Source organism: Microtus oregoni, unplaced genomic scaffold (genome assembly GCF_018167655.1).
Source record: "Microtus oregoni isolate MIOR12 unplaced genomic scaffold, Mior012 000074F_000, whole genome shotgun sequence".
In the NCBI taxonomy this organism is placed as follows: Eukaryota; Metazoa; Chordata; class Mammalia; order Rodentia; family Cricetidae; genus Microtus; species Microtus oregoni.
This window is the reverse complement of record NW_024543987.1, coordinates 2,468,463-2,485,998: the sequence shown is the minus strand read 5'-3', so window position 1 is coordinate 2,485,998 and position 17,536 is coordinate 2,468,463. Positions and strand designations below refer to the sequence as shown.

Sequence of the window (17,536 nt, the reverse complement as noted above, 5' to 3'; positions counted from 1 at the left end):
AAGGGCTGGAGAGATAACTCTGCAGTTAAGAGCAGAGATAACTCTGCAGTTAAGAGTTCTGACAGAGGCCCCAGATTCAAGTCTCAGCTCCCACATGGCAGCTAACAACTGTCTATAACTCCAAGACCTGACACTCTCACACCAGCTTACATGCAGGCAAAATACCAACGCACATAAAATAAAAATAGATAAACTATTTAAAAGAAAGTTGCCATGGTGCAAAGAGCAGCAATTCTAGTCACTAGAATCCCAACATAAACAGGGTATGCTAAATCCTTCCAAATTCTAGCTTTAAATAATGTCTAAAATAAACAGACACACAATGATTTGATTTCTGCTTCATATCAATAATGGTAAATAATTGCCTTTATCATGTAGGCAAAAATGAGGGCAGTGTGATTTAAGTCTAACTTCTAAACAGTATTAGAATTATAGATAGGTGATTTTACATATAATTATCAGTGTTTTATATTCACTTACAGTATTCTATATACATCAGATAATCTGATATTGAGATTTCCCCCCTCGATTTTCTGTTCTTTCTTTATATTTACTTGTATATCCAGCCAAGGATAGTGCCTAAAACTTCAAAAAATTGACATATTTAAGGTACTCTACTCTTCTTTGACTTTATTACATCTTTTAAATTCAGCTTGCTTGTGTCATTCTTTATCTACTCCATTTAGATTTCCACAATAACTTCAGAGATTATTTATGATGATGCTCTCCCCAAATAATTTACTTGTGTTCATAATTTACCTTGAAAACACAAAAGTGATGCAACATTTTCCTTTCTTCTCAACTTGTTCCATTCCTTCAACTCCACCTTCAATGCAGGTTTGTATTCAAAGTACATCATCTTGTTGCCCACAATCTACCAGAATGCTCTTAAAGAAACGTCTACCTTTTAGTGCCTCTCCAAGAAATGACTCTTGGACTCTTACAATAACTGAACAGGTTGAAGGCTTCTCTGCACTCTATTAGTAGTCGTTCGTCAGCATCTCCGTCTAGATAGTTCCAGATAGTGGGCTACTGAACCACAAAACAACCTGTACAGCTCCCACGTTGCCAGTGGTGTGCAAAGAATACTGTATTTTAAAATGAAAATTTAGCAAGTATTTTTCAGGTGTTCTAATTTGGAAAGCATGGATATCACTTCCAGATAATCTAATGTATACTGTTGTTACATGGTAATAGAATGAATCTCTTTCCCTTCTGGCTGAAAGAGCTAGGTTTTACTTTAGATTTTGAAGACTAAGCTAAATACATGTGTAAATTAAATAAGAATACCAATAGGTAATCTCAAGATAATGAAAAATAGAACATTATGACTTTATTGAAGAAATGAGCGCACAAAGAACGTGTGTGCACATATCTAAGAAAGACTATCTTATAACTGCCAAGGAGGATATGAGCAGAATCAAGGGATAAAGCTTTTGGAAACCTCATCTTAATTCCCTACTATTACAAAGTAGTAAAAGGCATTCTAGCCAATGCTAACTATGTTACTCAAGATAGTACTTTAGTGTTAATAACAAATCATTTCTGAATTAAGTATAGCTTTATATTTTGTCTTATACTATAATGATTCATACTCTTTAAAAGTTGTAGAGGCTGACATAATTAATAATTTAATTTAAGGAGATTATTAAAAGGCCCATATCCCAGTAAGCTTTGAAACTGCTAATTGGGATAATAGGAAATTACTTGTCTTTTCCCAAATGCCAGTGAAGTAGGTCAGGATAATTAATATGCATGCTGACTTTTCAGTCAAAGGAAAACAAGACATATCTCATCTCATCTGTGTACTTTTAGGGCCATCTAGTTCAGACTAAAAGGAGCTCAGCCTGAGAAAATTGTCACAGTATGACTCAGTTAAATAACTGAATTTCAAAATCAGACAAAAGGTAGTTCAGCCATGAAAACACAGATTACAGTCTGTTCTATAGAAGGCTAAATTTGCCCTTTGTAAATTAAGGCTAAATTTTATAACCACAAGGAAATGAAAAACTTTTCAGGGTGTGGACTTAGGTACATTTTGTTCTTGGGAGTTCATTGCAAACGTGTCACTCAGTGTATAACACTATATAGATTGAGACAAAAGAAACTACGTAAAAGGAGTTTTGTTAATGATACTTCTCTATAAAACAATTTACATTTTCATGTTTTGTATTACCCGTTTTGCTCACTTGTCTAAATACTCCCTATTTTCAATGTTTAGGCAAAATGAAAAAAAAAAGTTCTGAGCCAGAAACCTAATACTCACTTTCCTTGCACCCATGCCCATGGTTAGTACACAGTCTCTCTAGTGGATCAAACTTGAATGCTGGCCTCAAGCAGGATAGAAGCAAGCTACTGAGAGACTCTGACTTTTGCAAGTTTGTATGGTTGTCAATCTGTGTGGCTACAAAAATGTGTCAGAGGATGTACATTTGTGATGCTAACATAATGATCATGAATTCTTGTTCTGTGTATAATTTGTTTTGGCATAATATCAAGCAGCTCCATCTGAATTATCAGCCTTTGCAGTTATTTCTAAGGACCAGTCTACACAAGGCAAGATTATGACATCTTTTAACTAGATCCTAAACAGTATTTTGAAAATACTGATTTGTAAAGTGAATCTTTTTCCAAATGAAGCATTCATCATGTTGTAAAAGCCTAAATATTTAGAATAAAAATCCCTTACTATTAGAAAGGTGAATATACATTACAGTGAATAAGAAAAAATGTCTAGGCAAAATGGGATGCAGTGCTCCATACAAAATAGTTGGAAGTACACAGAAAAAAATCAAATGGGAAGATTTATGAGTACCCCAAAAGAAGTAGATGGGGGTCTCAAAGATAGTACATAACCATTTTAGTGAAACAAATTTTATTGAATTTGTATGGACTTCCCCACAGTATTGGGCTGTAATAACAAAATGTATAATGTTACATTTATTGGCATGTTTATTCTATAAAGAGCTTCACTGAAAAAGAGAGCATCAAATAATTATGCAATTAAGACAATTGGAACCTGAACTTTTAAAAAAATCATATAAACACAGCGGTACATCCATACGTCCGAAAAATAAATCCTATACACAGAACAACAAAAAGAGGATTCTTAAAGAAAAAAATATCAAAATCCATCTAACTAGAGACACTATGGGATTTTGGAAACCTGAAAAAAAGGGCAGGCCTGGTACCATGTGTCAGACATGATTGCATCTTCCTGCTTCTTCCCAACATTATGATTAGGATAAACCCAATAAATCACTTTAAAAAGCTAACATTGATGACTCTGCCTATAGAATGGATAGAAAGTTTTATGAAGAGAATTTAATATTGTTTAATTGTCTAAGGTTGAGTATTTTCCTTTTCTAGGGTTTACATAATAATAAACAAAACCCCCATATTTATGTATTATGTATAGTAGTTGTAAAGCACCTGAATGAGAGCTATAACAATTTTTCTAATCAATACTTAAAATTTAGAAAAGACTTTGTTAATTCTGGTAATCATTACAATATGAAGCATATATTAGGATTGATAGATCTTCTATAAAAAGCCTACGGTGACTCCTAAATATTCCTTTCGTAAGCATCTTCTATAATCTCTGATAGATACGGATGTTGGTACTGTTTGCAGGTGATGGGTGCTAATTACCTTTCCAGTATAGACAGTCACATCTTTTGTAATATTTCTCATGGAGACTGTGTTTAAAATATACTTTACCCCGAAACAGTCTTAGCCTGTGAATGTTATTACAAGGGGTCCTTTTATCTTGCTGGTGGAAGACATAGAATACTTCTAAGTCAGTGAGCATGAGAGGCTCCGATGTGAAAGACACCAAGGTTCACACTGACACTGAAATCAGATTCTGGACCTGTTAGTTACTTGTATGCAAGGAGTTGTTTTTTCCACTAGTAATAAAGAACTTATGCTAATGTATCCTCTAATCAAGGTCTCATATACTTGACTAATGGGGTGAATATTTTATTCTATTTGTATCTTCAAAAGGGGGAGCTAGTCTTCTGCACTAGCTGACTTAAACTGCATTAAATAAAGAGCTTAGTGCTTTTCACCTGCAATCTTTTCTTTTTACTTTTATAAATTAGAGCCAGAACTTTGATTTAAATAACTGAGTTATAGTCTTTCCTTAAATAAGTTAGGGTTTCCTGACCAGTGAACACGGTAGTTAGAAACAGAAGCTTGGCATCTATATAACAAACTTGATAGCTAGTAAACAGATTCAGCCCTTTTTTTTGGGTGGGGGTGGGTCTCATGTAACCCGCATTAGCTCTGAGTTTGCTGTGTATTTTAATGGCTTTAAATTCCTGACCCTCCTGTCTCTACATCCTAAGTATATATGTATGTGTCACTATGCTTGACTGAGAATATTTTTTATGATGCCCTAGAGAGTTACCAGAAGGTTTCCGAATTATTTTCTTTTTCTTTAAAGTTGATACCCATAAATAGAGTTTTGGAATTAATGTACATACCAACCAAATAAATGGATGCTTCTGGCAAATTGGTTTCTAGAAAAAGCTGAGCAAAGGTGACAAATGCTTTATGAAACTTCTGGGTGGGAAAGTGTTTTTCAGGCTTCTCCTTTAAATCCGCCAGTGAAAGGAAAGATATAAAAGTATTTGTGTTAATGCTGGTGGCCATGTGTTTGTGTGTGTGTGTGTGTGTGTGTGTGTGTGTGTGTGTGTTTGGTTATTCAACCAGGGCTTTGTTACCACCCTACTTGAAACATTTATAGTTCCTTAATGCAGACTTAGGGGGCAATCACTGGGGACTAGCAAGATGATGCATGAAAGCAAGGAGAAGAAACAGGGAAGAAAAGAAAGCAAAGAAATGAAAATTATGACCTTTAAAAAGCAAATGGGGAGTTGAGAGCAAAAGTATTTGTTCTAGTGATGTTTGGCCTGGTTCATAAATTAGGGAGCCCTAACTTTCTATGCAGTATGACCATTCCTTTTTTTCCAAGGGAACCAGATTCAAATAACAAGTTGAAAAGGTCTAACTGTGCATACGGGCTAAGAATTTCCATAAACATACTTACTTTTCTCGCCTATGTTTTCTCCTGCTGCCTCCCCTTCTTCCTCTTCCTCCTCTTCTTCCACCTCTGGTGGCTGGATGTCATCTTGTGGGTCACAGGCACTAACCGGTGCATTCAGACAGCAGTGGTTGAACCCGCTGTCTCGAGGCAGAGTAAAACTTCGGGGCTTGCCCCCATTGCCGTTTAACACCTGCATCCTCTCACTCTCCGCTAATGGGTATGGGCCATAGTGATCCTGGAGATGGCACTTCTGAGTGGGAAGAGTAGACTGTCGCCTGTGCTCAGGGGAGATGGCCGCCGAGTCAGAGAAGACAGAATCTTCCAGAGGCAGAGTCTGAAGGTAATGTAAGCCTGAACTTGTCAGCGGTGTCTCGATTAAATCCTGCCAGGAGCGGCGCTGACTGGCTGTCTTGCGAATGGGGGACATGGCACTGCTCCCAGTAACTTCCTGGCGGAACTCCTCATGTGAAGAATGAGAGGTCTCAGTGGAGGAGAGCCGGCTGTGCTTTGTTTCCACATAAGGACTGGCGCAACTCATCTGTGGAAAGGAGCCCCTCATCAGTTTCCACAGAAATGGCAGACTATTTCGATTGTCAAAGAACTTATTTTCTTTTTACCATAGAGTATTTACATGGATTACATGGATTCTTACACAGTCAAGTAACAACTGAGCACATTTGTAGACACTTCAGTTTAGGACCCAGTTTATACTTTAATAGTTAGGAATTCAGATGTCCTGAGATACAGATGTAACAGCTGTCCATGAAACATCTGATACAATAGTACAAATCTGATAATAATGGAAGGATGAGTAATTGTAAATGTTTATATAAGAAACACTCAGCAACTAAACAATTTTAAATTCTCTACATAATTCGAAATTCTAAAAAAAATGCCCATAGATTCCTATTTCTGGATTTTAGGCAGCTTAGGGGGTAAGAGAAAGAGAGAGAGGCCTTTATATATGAGAACAAGTTGTCTATAAACAAAGCAAACCTTTCTGCTTCTTCACAAGTAAATGTCTGTTTCTATGGGTACCACAGAAAAGCTGTCTTATGGTCTTGTATATTCTATGGTAATTTCTGGAGACTACAGGCAGGATGAAGTTATAGTTTGTTGGGGACTGGCATTTTCTGTGAGTATAGACACTATAGACTACATAAAAAGGAATTTATTCTGTGCATAAATGTGAAATGTGACAATATATATTATAGTATAAAAGACAAACAAGAAAGATGAATAGCATCAATAAAATGCTATAAAACATTTCAAGTGAAACACTCTACCTGGGAAAAGCCTTATTCCAGCTACAGAGGCTAGCAGGCTAGCCCAGGTGCCTTTCTGCAAGGAGCTACACTTGTTAATTACAAATGGTGTTGAAGCGGCAGCCAGGACAAATTTAGCTGCTATGAACATACCGCCCCTTTCGGAAAAGGGACAGAAATTACTTAGCATCATCCATGGGCAGATTGTTACCTTTCAACATATCGAGTAGTATGTTGAACAACAAATTAACTACAATAATATGAATGGTTTCTTTCCAAGACGCTATTGTTGCTCAAAGGGAAAAAGATGCATTTATCAGAAGAGGAGTAGAACAACGAGAGTACAGAGGGAATGCTGGGGACTGGAGATTTAAGTGGGGGATGGAGACAGTGGGGTCAGAGAGTGGGGGCAGGGGTAGGCTTAAACAAAACTAAGGATACATTTAAAAAACCATATGCAAATCTACTTCTTGGTAGATAATTAAAACAATAATTTCAAAAAAGCAAAGCTGTGGCCCCCTTTCATTTTTTATAAATTTCAAAGGAATCATTCAGATCCTGGGGTTTTTAAAGAAAGGGAAAATATTAATTACTTGGAATAATGCAAAGGTTAAATGAAGTTGACTGGTATAGTCACATAAACTAACTTCCTTTTCCTTTGTGGAAGACTAAGCCCCAAGATACAGACAGTTGATTATTTTGGTAACATGACCACAAAATTAAATGGAAACACTGACATATGCTCAGTAATTTTGATGGGAAACAGGCATAAATTGGCATAGTCTTAAGAAAAGTAGGGTAATTACCTCAGTAAAAGAATGAAATATATATATATATATATATATATTCTACACATAGAATGAGTTATAGACTTAAGAAAATTCCATAAGAATTCTGGAACACCATAAACATATATATTAAAGCAGATACCATGGCTATATCCAAAACCCAGGGATATGTGCATCTGTGCTGGTTATTTTTTTTTCAAACTTGACACAAGCTAGATTATCAGGAAGAAGGAATGCCAATTGATAAAATAACCCTATCAAACTGTTATGAAGGCAAGCTTGTGTGGCATTTTCTTGATTAATGATTGATGTTGGAGGGCCCAAGGCCCATGCCACTGTGGGTGCTATGACCCCTGGGCAGGTGGTCCTGGGTTGTATGAGAAAGCAGGCTGAGCAAGCCAGTAAATAGAGTTCCACCAGGGTCTCTGCTTGAGTTCCTACCTCTGGGTTTTGCTGTGCTTGTGTTCCTGCCTTGGCTTCCCTCAATGATGGATTATAATCAGTACTTATAAGCCAAATAAACTTTCCCAAGTTGCTTTAGGTTATGCTATTTTCCTACAACAATAGAAAGCAAACTAAGATAGCATTATGATATCTATTACTGAGCTGGACCTCCAGTACTATAGTGCTAATATTCATTAGTTGTTTCTAAAATACATAAATTGACTTTATTAGTATAGAATAAGTAAGATCAATTTACATCTTTTGGTAAGGAAACTTTTCTGTTCTTTTTTGCTCCCTTAAGCAAATTCATTCTGCCAACAACCTGTGATGATTATTTCCCTTGAATAAATATATTAACATATTTTCCTTCTGAGTTTAGATCATCAATGTTCTTTTCCCTATGAAATCTCATCTGACTTGGAATTTAATATACTTTCTTTTAAACATATAAATGGATCATTAAGTTCAAGTTGCCCTGCCATGTAGTAAGCACCCGCACATGTAACTTACAGAGGGAGGCCGTGGGTATGTATCATAGGGGGGCGGAGGGCTGTCTTGCTTCGGTGTTGATGGAGTATCTGCTTCTTCTTTGTCACTCTCACTCCAGTAGTCTGAAAGTTTACAGACATGAACACCCCGAGGATTTAGTAAGTATTTACAGACATATTCTCAAGAAAAGATAATATCTCTTAACCAAAACAAGACTTAAGTTCAATTCCTATGGCATGTTTACCATCATCACCCTGCTCAAGAGTCCAGCTTCATTTTTAGCTGTTTTGGAGAAGAAGAACACAATAACCTAATCCCAACCCCATGAAAAATTAATGACACACAGCCAGTCTTAAGACAGCTAAGGGAAAGATACTCTATAAGCCACAACAGGTGGAGGGAATGTTTAATTTTAGAACATTTTTTTTCAGAAGCTTTACTTAATAAATACCACAGGATGTTTTTAAAGTATGTCACATTACCGTGATGAATGCTCAGAGAAGAGATGCAATAAACCGTATGCTGCTGCTGTATATCTCTGATATAAACATCTCCAAATTAATGTTCGAAATTGCTTTGGCTTCCCTTCACTGGTTATCTAACAATTGCTGTTTTCTAGTGTCATGGTGACATGAATCTTTATAGTATCATACTCCCACCTCTCCTTGGAAAGGCATGGCAAACCCTAAATCTGGCCAAGTGCAAAAAAAATTTGAATACTTGCTGATGGGTGCTCCAAGCCCCAAATTTCAGAACTACTTAAAAAGATAACAACTATAAGCTGATAGACGAAGTTACTTGGCAGAACTGAGACAAGAGGGAAGTTCAACTCTGAGAGATATATTAATATTGTAAGTCAAATCCAGCACCAGATTCATATCAGAATCAGTTCGACTATATCGTGGTCCTAACTCCTGCGCTGATTCCTTCTGTGAGTTACAAGCAAAGAGAAGCAGGATAATTTCTACAGCAATTGTAGGAGAGAGAACAGGGATTAAGAGAAAAGGAAATCTGTATGAAAACTTATATCCTAAAACAACTACCACAAGACTTATGTGGTGTTCAGATTCAAGGGAAAAATCCCTACACATAATTTAGTATGAGCCCTTCCCTTTCTAGAAACTTTCAGTTGTAATGTTTTTCCCATGCTACTGACTAAAAATGAATGCAACTAGATTTTTTTTTCAGAAATTGTTCCATTCCTGGTAGGGAATAATGGAGCTGGATTTGAACTAAGAAACTGACTTGAGCCAAAGCTCTGAGAATTACATTTCCGGGACTCTTGCTTGACACATCAGTTTAACACAACAGTTTAATGTTAGGTATAGTTATGCAATTTAATCTCCTTTACCCACTCCTGACTTTTCACTTCTGTTACTGTCAATAGAAAGTCTCTAGCAATAGATATAGGACATAAAATAAACTGCCCCTTCTATTCAGGCCTTAAAACACAAGGACCCTGACAACGCCCACTGAGAAAAATATACAAAGTCTCCAATCTCAATTAGATACCTTTTTTTTTTTTTTTTGGTTTTGGGAAACTGGTCATGGAAGCACACAACTGTAACTCAGAGCTCAGGAGGCTGACCTAGGATTTTCAGGTTGAGATCAGCTTGGGTTACACAGCTAAACCCTATCTCAAAAGCTCAATGGAAAATAATGGAGACACTGGACAATGACCACCAATATAACTAAGTCCTCCCTCAAAGATGAATTGGCATAGATACCCAGAAACATTTATTAAATGATTGTGAAAAAAAGCATGTCTGATATTCAGAAGCAGGCAAAGGTTCAATTCGTCACCATACAACTACTTTATGCATTGACCCTCTTATAGGCATTATTTAACTTTATTGTTGGGCCTATTTTCTAATCTGAGAAAGAACAGCTAATAATAACTGACTTTTGTAGTTGTGTATGTGGTAGTACTAAATAAAGTAACATATAATCAACTGCTTTGTACTTTGAATCCACTCCAGAGATATTAGCAGCATTTATCTTGTGGGGTATATTTGCAGATTTTATTCCAGGGCAGTCTGACACAGATCACAAAGGCAGTAAATGGCTGATGATGTTCATTTTTTCACAGATAGTCTTTATTTCTTTGTGGTATTTTTGAGCAATGAAGAATGAAATCTGGAGTCCTAGGGTCTGCGCAGTTTTGTGAGAGCCTGGAATCTTCCTGGAAGTTAACACTAGCATTCACCCTCCTCCCAGCCCCAGCACACAAAGCTTGCTAAGCTCACTCTACTCTTATACTTCCCACTGTTTCCAAGAATGCTGGGTGAGTTTATCCTTAATGTTTGCATTAAGGATACCATGACATTTTGGTGAAATAATACCGCAAGTGGTCCTTATTAGCACACTAGAAAAGAGATGATTAGCATTTTATCCATAGCTCTAGAGCCATTGCCATACATAAGAAATCTGAAGTGTTTATTTTTCCTACTCAGCTAAATTAGGAAAAACTCTAATCCCTATTTGATGCAATTTTTGGCTTATTAAAAAGCAATAACAATCTAAACATTTGCTGGGGTTCTAAAGAAAAAGCAGAAATATTACTTTACATATCAACTTCTTATGCTAAGCTGTAAGGGAGAGAACAATGCCAGAAAAAAGGCAACATTGAAAATTAGGCTCTTTAGGAACATGTGAAATAATACATACACTATAGCTTACTGGCTGAAACCAGCCTGATTTTTTTTCTAAGAGCAAATAGAATTTTTTCTCTTAAAAAATCTAAATATATATTTTGATTTGTCATGTGAAATATCAAAATTTATAAGTAATTATGAATAAACACGGCCATCAGTAGAAGAGGGAAGGTCCCTTTTTACCATTATATGTTGACACAAAGGACATATTTTTAAAGCTTGTTCTTATTTAGAACTATCAAAGAAGTATCATATAGGTCATTAATTTTTTAATATTAATTACAACACTGCTTGACCTATTAGCTGAGGCTTCTTATTAACTAACTCTTGCATCTTAAATTAACCCATTTCTTTTCATCTGTGTATCACCACAATGCTGTGGATTACTGGTAAGATTCTGGTGTGTCCATCTCCTTTGGCAGCTACCTGGTGTCTCTCTGACTCCGCCTATTCTCTCTTTCTATATATATATCTCTTCCATCCTGGCTATATTTTGCCTTGCCGTAGGCCAAAGCAGTTTCTTTATTAACCAATTGAATTCATAGCATAAAGAGGGGAATCCCACTTTATCTCCCCTTTTCTGTCTAAATAAAAAGGAAGGTTTTAACTTTAACATAGTAAAATTACATATACAAAATAGTTCTCAAGCCAGAATTATTGTTACAATATTTAGTCCATTTACATTTGGCAAATTAAGGAAAATACTCTATCATCTATCCTATCTTTGTGAGTCTAAAGTTTTATATCTAATTTATCCTTTACCATTCTAAGGAATTCAATAACTATAACTATAACTATAACTGTGTGTCTTCAACTCTTCAAAAACCCCAGAAGGAGATAATATTACCTAAGCTAACAGGAAGTACATTGTAAGCAACTTCCAAAACTCTAGAATTGACAGAGACATCTTGCTGATAGGTCATTAATTTTTATGTGATTAAAACTTTACAATGATATCAAGAAATTATTTCTACTGTAAAATATTAAAATTCCCCTTTCTAGATTTCTGAAATATATACTGCATTATCATTACCTATATGCATCTTAGTGTCAAGCAGAACCTTTCCACTTTCCTCTTACACAACAGTATAACAGTACTTGTTCATTACTTTGTCCACTACCTACGTAGTTCTTCATAGCCTTTGGATACCAGCATTTTCTTTTTAAAACCTTACAGAGTTATATTGTGTTTGCAATTTAACTTCAGCATTAAGAATTACTTAGGAGATATCAAATAACCATAGAAGTGTGGAGTTGATATGCATTCTTATCAGTTTCCTAAGTAGAAGGCCAAGAGACTTAACTATATATTAAATAGGAAGTCTAGTATGTTTCTGATGTATGTTAAGGTACCTTTTTACTCTGTGGAAATAGCAAGTATTATCGTTGGTCTGATTTTTCTACCAAACTTTATTTAGTAGGCATTAAAATATATACTTATACAATAGGGCAAGGCAGCATGTACCACAAAATACTCATTGGAACTTGCACATGCAATATAAATTAACCTGTCCTCTCCTCCACAATAAAACTTGCTTCCATAATAAAGGCAATTGATTACAATCCAGCTTATTCTCAACTTGAAAGCAACATCAGGTAATAAAATTCTGAAATTTGATAATAAAAGTTCTGCGATATATACAATTTGATATTTTTCTAGGTTAATTTTACTATCTACATATTACCCATATTTACAACTCTATTATCTTTAAACAATCAGCCAAAACACCTTTGAAGAGCTATTTCACACCTTTTCAAGAAATCTGAAAAGGAAGGCTAGTATTTTTTTTCAGTACTCTTACCACAAAGGAAAGTCTAAAAATTACACTGAGCCATAAAGTGAAGAATTTTACGCCACCAGACACCTTTACTACAGTAGAGTGTTGGATGAAGTTTGCCTGCACGTACTGACTTGAAGAAGATGGCCTCTCCAGTATTTGTAGAATTATGCAATCTGCTTCCATACTGTGGAATATTATAGTGATTGGTCCACACCATTTCCTCATTACAAAAGTTACTTCAGAAAACAGAGCCAACCAAAAGTCGTTCCCCCACTCCCTTCCTGGAAGGACTCTGCTTACCCTTGTTTCCTGGAACTTGATATGTATGTTATTAGGTTTCATTTTCTATATTGCACCAAGCTTATCTTTTTTAACAGAACCCATTGAGGGTCTTTGCAGAAATACATTAATATTTAATAAAATACTGCATCTTTCCCTTATCAATGCTATATCAAGAGTCACTGATGATTTTCTTTAGAAAAATTATTTCCTCATTAGCTCTGCCTTTTTATGTAAGAAAAAAGTGTAACAGGATTATAAAATAAAAGGTATTCCTTTACCTTGTTCTTGCTTAATCCTCTCCCTTTCTGCATATCCTGCAGTCATCATGTTAATTCTATTAAGCCATCTAGAAAAAGAAAGAAATCAATGATAATTCATTATATTTGTTAGAAATATTTATTGCAAAATGTCTAAGTATAGGATAACCCTACATATAAAATACGTTCTTTATTAAACTTGAAAAAAAATTGAAGCCTTCAATAGGCAATAATCTACTGTAGTGCAAATTGTTCCCACACTGATACAATTCCAATGAAACAGTTATGTAAAGCTGTTAATGTGTGGAATATAAAAGATTTTGAGATGACCAAAGCCATATCATTTCTTTTCCTTCAAATATATAAGCACTACAAAAATGCCCACTCTTTTGTTTTTTTTTTTCAGAACAAATACTCTTTTGAAGACACTTTTTAAGAGTCAGTCTAATTTATAGAGATAGGAGAAAATGTTACAAAGCTTGCCTGTAAAAATAATAGCTTTACCATGAAATAATAGTTTGAATATACTCAATTAAGTTAAATGACCCAAAGGGAATTACATCTCAGAAGTACTTTTGAATCTTGTTCCTAAATACGAGAGCATTTAGCTCCCCAGAAATAAAAAGTACATATATAATTTTAACCTATTATGATCTAGAAAACATACTTTCATGAACGACAGCAAGCTAATATTTCTTAAGTATTGCTGCTATTGTTAGTGAAGTCAAATATTATTTCAATTTCTATTTAACTCTACCAGGAATCTTCCTGTAGGCATCATTTCAACCACTGGATTATCAAGTCACAAATATTTGTAAACAAACTGACAATCTCCCACCTGGAAATTCTGAGCATGGGCCAAATGTTTTCCCAGAACTGAAATCAGGGAGAATTTACCTTAACCAATTTTGGAATTATTGTTAGAGTTTTAGTATCATCAAATTGTGGAACAGTCTGATTCAGATGTAGATGAAAGAAAACCTGTTGTTGAGATTTTTTTTTCTCCTAAGATCCTGGATGTCTTTCAGCTACACATTATTAACTGAGTCACATATTTCACAACTTTTCCAAATGGTGCTGTATGTATCATATACCTAGCATATCCGGAGGAGAGGAAAGTTGTATCTCTCATGGGTATCTATTCAAATATAAATTGTAATTTTAAGAAAAAGTAACTTAAATACAAACTTCAGTTTAGTAAAACATATCATGTAAATATCAGTCTAAAGAATATATGGGAATTAAAGAACAATTGGAGTCCTATTAGTATACAACAAAATATTCACAGGAATTCAATAACATACATATTATATACATAGTCTAGTAAATTATAAATCAAGAAGTTAACCTCATGATAAAAACTTTGAAAATGAAGAATTATTAGCAAAAGTTCAGAATAAAATTTAATATATAGTTCATTTTTTTTTAGTAAGAAAAGGGTTGAATTATTACAGGGCAAATTTGACTACTCTCGGGAAAGAGTAGATTGATGTTGTTAGGGTCACAAGGATGACAATAACACTAAAGAAAACTGATCACTGACATTTAATCTACTATTATGTTTGTATTTCTTGAAAAACATTGATGTTTTAATCAGAATTCTAATGAAAATGGAAGTTCTTGGTAGGTGAATTGAGGTATTTAAGAGAGGCTTCTTCAGTTTTTCAATTTATCATTTATTAAATATATATTTGTTTTTAACAATAGCCTGTGTTTTAGAGACAAAGAAATGTATAAGGCATAGTTCTTGCTTTCACTGAACTCTAGATTGCTAAGATTCCTAAGGCAACTGAAAATTTAAGCTACTTTTAGAAAAAAAAATTCTGATCATGATAAAACTTCTTTGGAACATGTATGGATATTCTTAGGCTGCTGTGTATAGCTTAGACAGACAGCTGTTGCTGTCTCTTGCATATACGTGTCCTTAAGCTCCAGCTGGAAGAACCTCACTTACTGATATACTTGGTATAATTTTGACTTGCTATCTTAGGTAGACATGAAAGCAGATGTACATATGTTAACTGATTCCAGAAGTATTTATTGAGAGACTGTATGTGCCAGGGATGGTTCTAGGCACCTAGAATCAAGAGTATACAAAACAAAGTAGCCATCTTCATGATGCCTGCATTTCAACAATGGCGGCAGATAACAAATCGGGATATAAGTAAGCGTCTATGAAGTTTTACCAAGGTAGCAAATGCCATCTTTTAAAGCAGCATGGAAGGTAAAATTTGGAAGGTCAAAGTTGCTTGGGAGTAGGGAATCTATGTTAGGTAAGGAGGGCAGGGATACACATATTCAACATCATCTTTTTCGAGAATGCTGATGTGGAAGTTCTTTAATACTAGTCCTAATTTCAGTATTTCATCATATACTCCTTTTTTTTCCTGGCTTTTGAAGACAGGGTTCCTCTGTAGCTTTGACATGTGTCCTGGAGTAGCTCTTGTAGACCAGGATTGCCTTGAACTCACAGAGATTTACCTGCCTCTGCCTCTCGAGTGCTGGGATTAAAGGTGTGCTCCAACACTGCCTGGCTTACCTCATCATATTCTAATGCTTTAGAACATGAATATATAGGCTAGGGAATATGATTAGAGTAACACAGCCTAATACACTAAGAGACAAGTAACTCACAGTTACAAGGATACATGCACACACATGCATACATGCACACTTAGAAAAGTGCACACATTTGTGTATAGAGATTTCATGGAAAACTGAATTTAATGAGTACTTTTATACCCTAATTACTAGGCACTGTTACTACTGGCATAGTATATATTTCAAAATCTAGAGAACAAACATATATTATTCTGTACTATGATAAAAATTTATATAAAACAGTAATACCTTTAAAGCCATGAAATAATCAGATAAGCATGTATTGACTATAATTATGCTTATTTTTTAAAAAATATCCCCTCTGGAATCAGGCATGTTTTCAAAGATTACATATGGAATAAATCAATATCCACATTATCTTGCTATGTATAATAATCAGGTAAGCAGACAAAGCTGTATATGGGTGTCTTTCCATATCACTAATATTGTGTGAATGTTTTTAGCACTGACTATTTTATCCTATTAACAAGTTTTTAAAATTGCCTATTGAAAATACATACTAAGAATAAAATTATTAGAGAAAGAAAAACAAAGGAAAAGAATAAAGGTAGATTACAATTAAATTTAAAAATTCAATTTTTACATCGATAATTCTAAAATATATAGTACATTAAGTCTTACATAAAACAAGACTTTTAAAAGTATAATGTGGTGCTGACATTTTGGATGAGATGTTTCTTTTCTTTGACACCTTAAAATAATAAAATGAATGACATGGGTTTGGTTTAGTTTTTTCTTTTTCTTTTCTGTTGTTTAGACTTATAGAAGTATCAGGGAAGAGTAGTAATACATCCTTTTTAGTATACTGTGAACAAGTAGCAAATATAGGTCAAGAAAGGTTTTTACAGTTGATAAAATGCACCAACAATGCGAGCTAAAATGGTTCTAAATTAGCATATATCAAGAATGGTTAAATTATTTGAATTCTTACAGGGGGGCAACTGACACCTAATACATTGATCCTATAATACAAGAGATCCTCATTTGTGTTACTTACTCTTATTTTGGTTATAATGCAAACCCTTCATGTGTATCCCTAGGGAACTGACTTTATCATTTCGTTAAACAGATAGCATGGACACAGAAGTATAGAATTGCAGGATAATTATAGCACCAAAAGTAGAGAGCCACGAGTCCTCCATCATGTACAGGTGAATAAACATTTTCACTTCTAGAACAAGGAGAAAAATCTCTGAAAATTCTTTGTGCTGGTATGAAATTTTAAGAGTAGTAAATTAGGGGGCTGGAGAGATGACTCAGTGGTAAGAGGACTGGATGCTCTTCCAAAAGTCCTGAGTTCAATTCCCAGCAACCACATGGTGGCTCACAACCATCTGTAAAGAGACATGGTGTCGTCTTCTGGCCTTCAGGTGTACATGCAGACAGAACACTACACTAAATCCATCCATCCATCCATACATACATAACATAATAAATTATACAAACCACAATAAAAATTTAATTTCATGCACTTTTGCTTTTTAGAAACCATGGCTGTACTTCAGGTGTCAAAAATTTTATTTATAAAAGTAGCTTAAGCATTCATCTGCTCTGCTTAAGTATATTTATGAAGTAGTACAGTTTTTATGCTTAAAATATTTAGATATAATTTTTAGAGATCTAAATAAAAGTAAATGAGTTAAGAGAACAAAAGTATACAGACATTAATACTTATTGCTACTGAAGACTAATATAGTATTTAAAAGTTAAAAAATCCTTACTGAGAGGGATAATTTTTCTTAGTCTATAAAAGGGTCAATTATCAGAGACAGAGACCCACATTGGAGCACCGGACATAAACCTCAAGGTCCAAATCAGGAGCAGAAGGAAAGAGAGCACGAGCAAGGAACTCAGGACCGCGAGGGGTGCACCCACACACCGGGATGTTCTACTGGGAACTCACC

At 34.9% G+C, this 17,536-nt stretch overlaps 1 protein-coding gene across 5 annotated transcripts in view; it reads right to left on the bottom strand.

Moving 5' to 3' along the window:
* The window catches only part of LOC121441191 (connector enhancer of kinase suppressor of ras 2), a 217,155-nt gene that overhangs the window by 28,086 nt on the left and 171,533 nt on the right, over window positions 1-17,536 (bottom strand). For all 5 annotated transcript variants that reach the window (XM_041642326.1, XM_041642327.1, XM_041642328.1 and 2 more), the window contains 3 exons: window positions 13,032-13,099; window positions 8,058-8,158; window positions 5,054-5,588 (listed from right to left, as the gene is read on the bottom strand). In XM_041642326.1, the coding sequence (XP_041498260.1) occupies window positions 5,054-5,588; window positions 8,058-8,158; window positions 13,032-13,099 (704 nt within the window). The remainder of the gene's footprint in view (window positions 1-5,053; window positions 5,589-8,057; window positions 8,159-13,031; window positions 13,100-17,536) is intronic.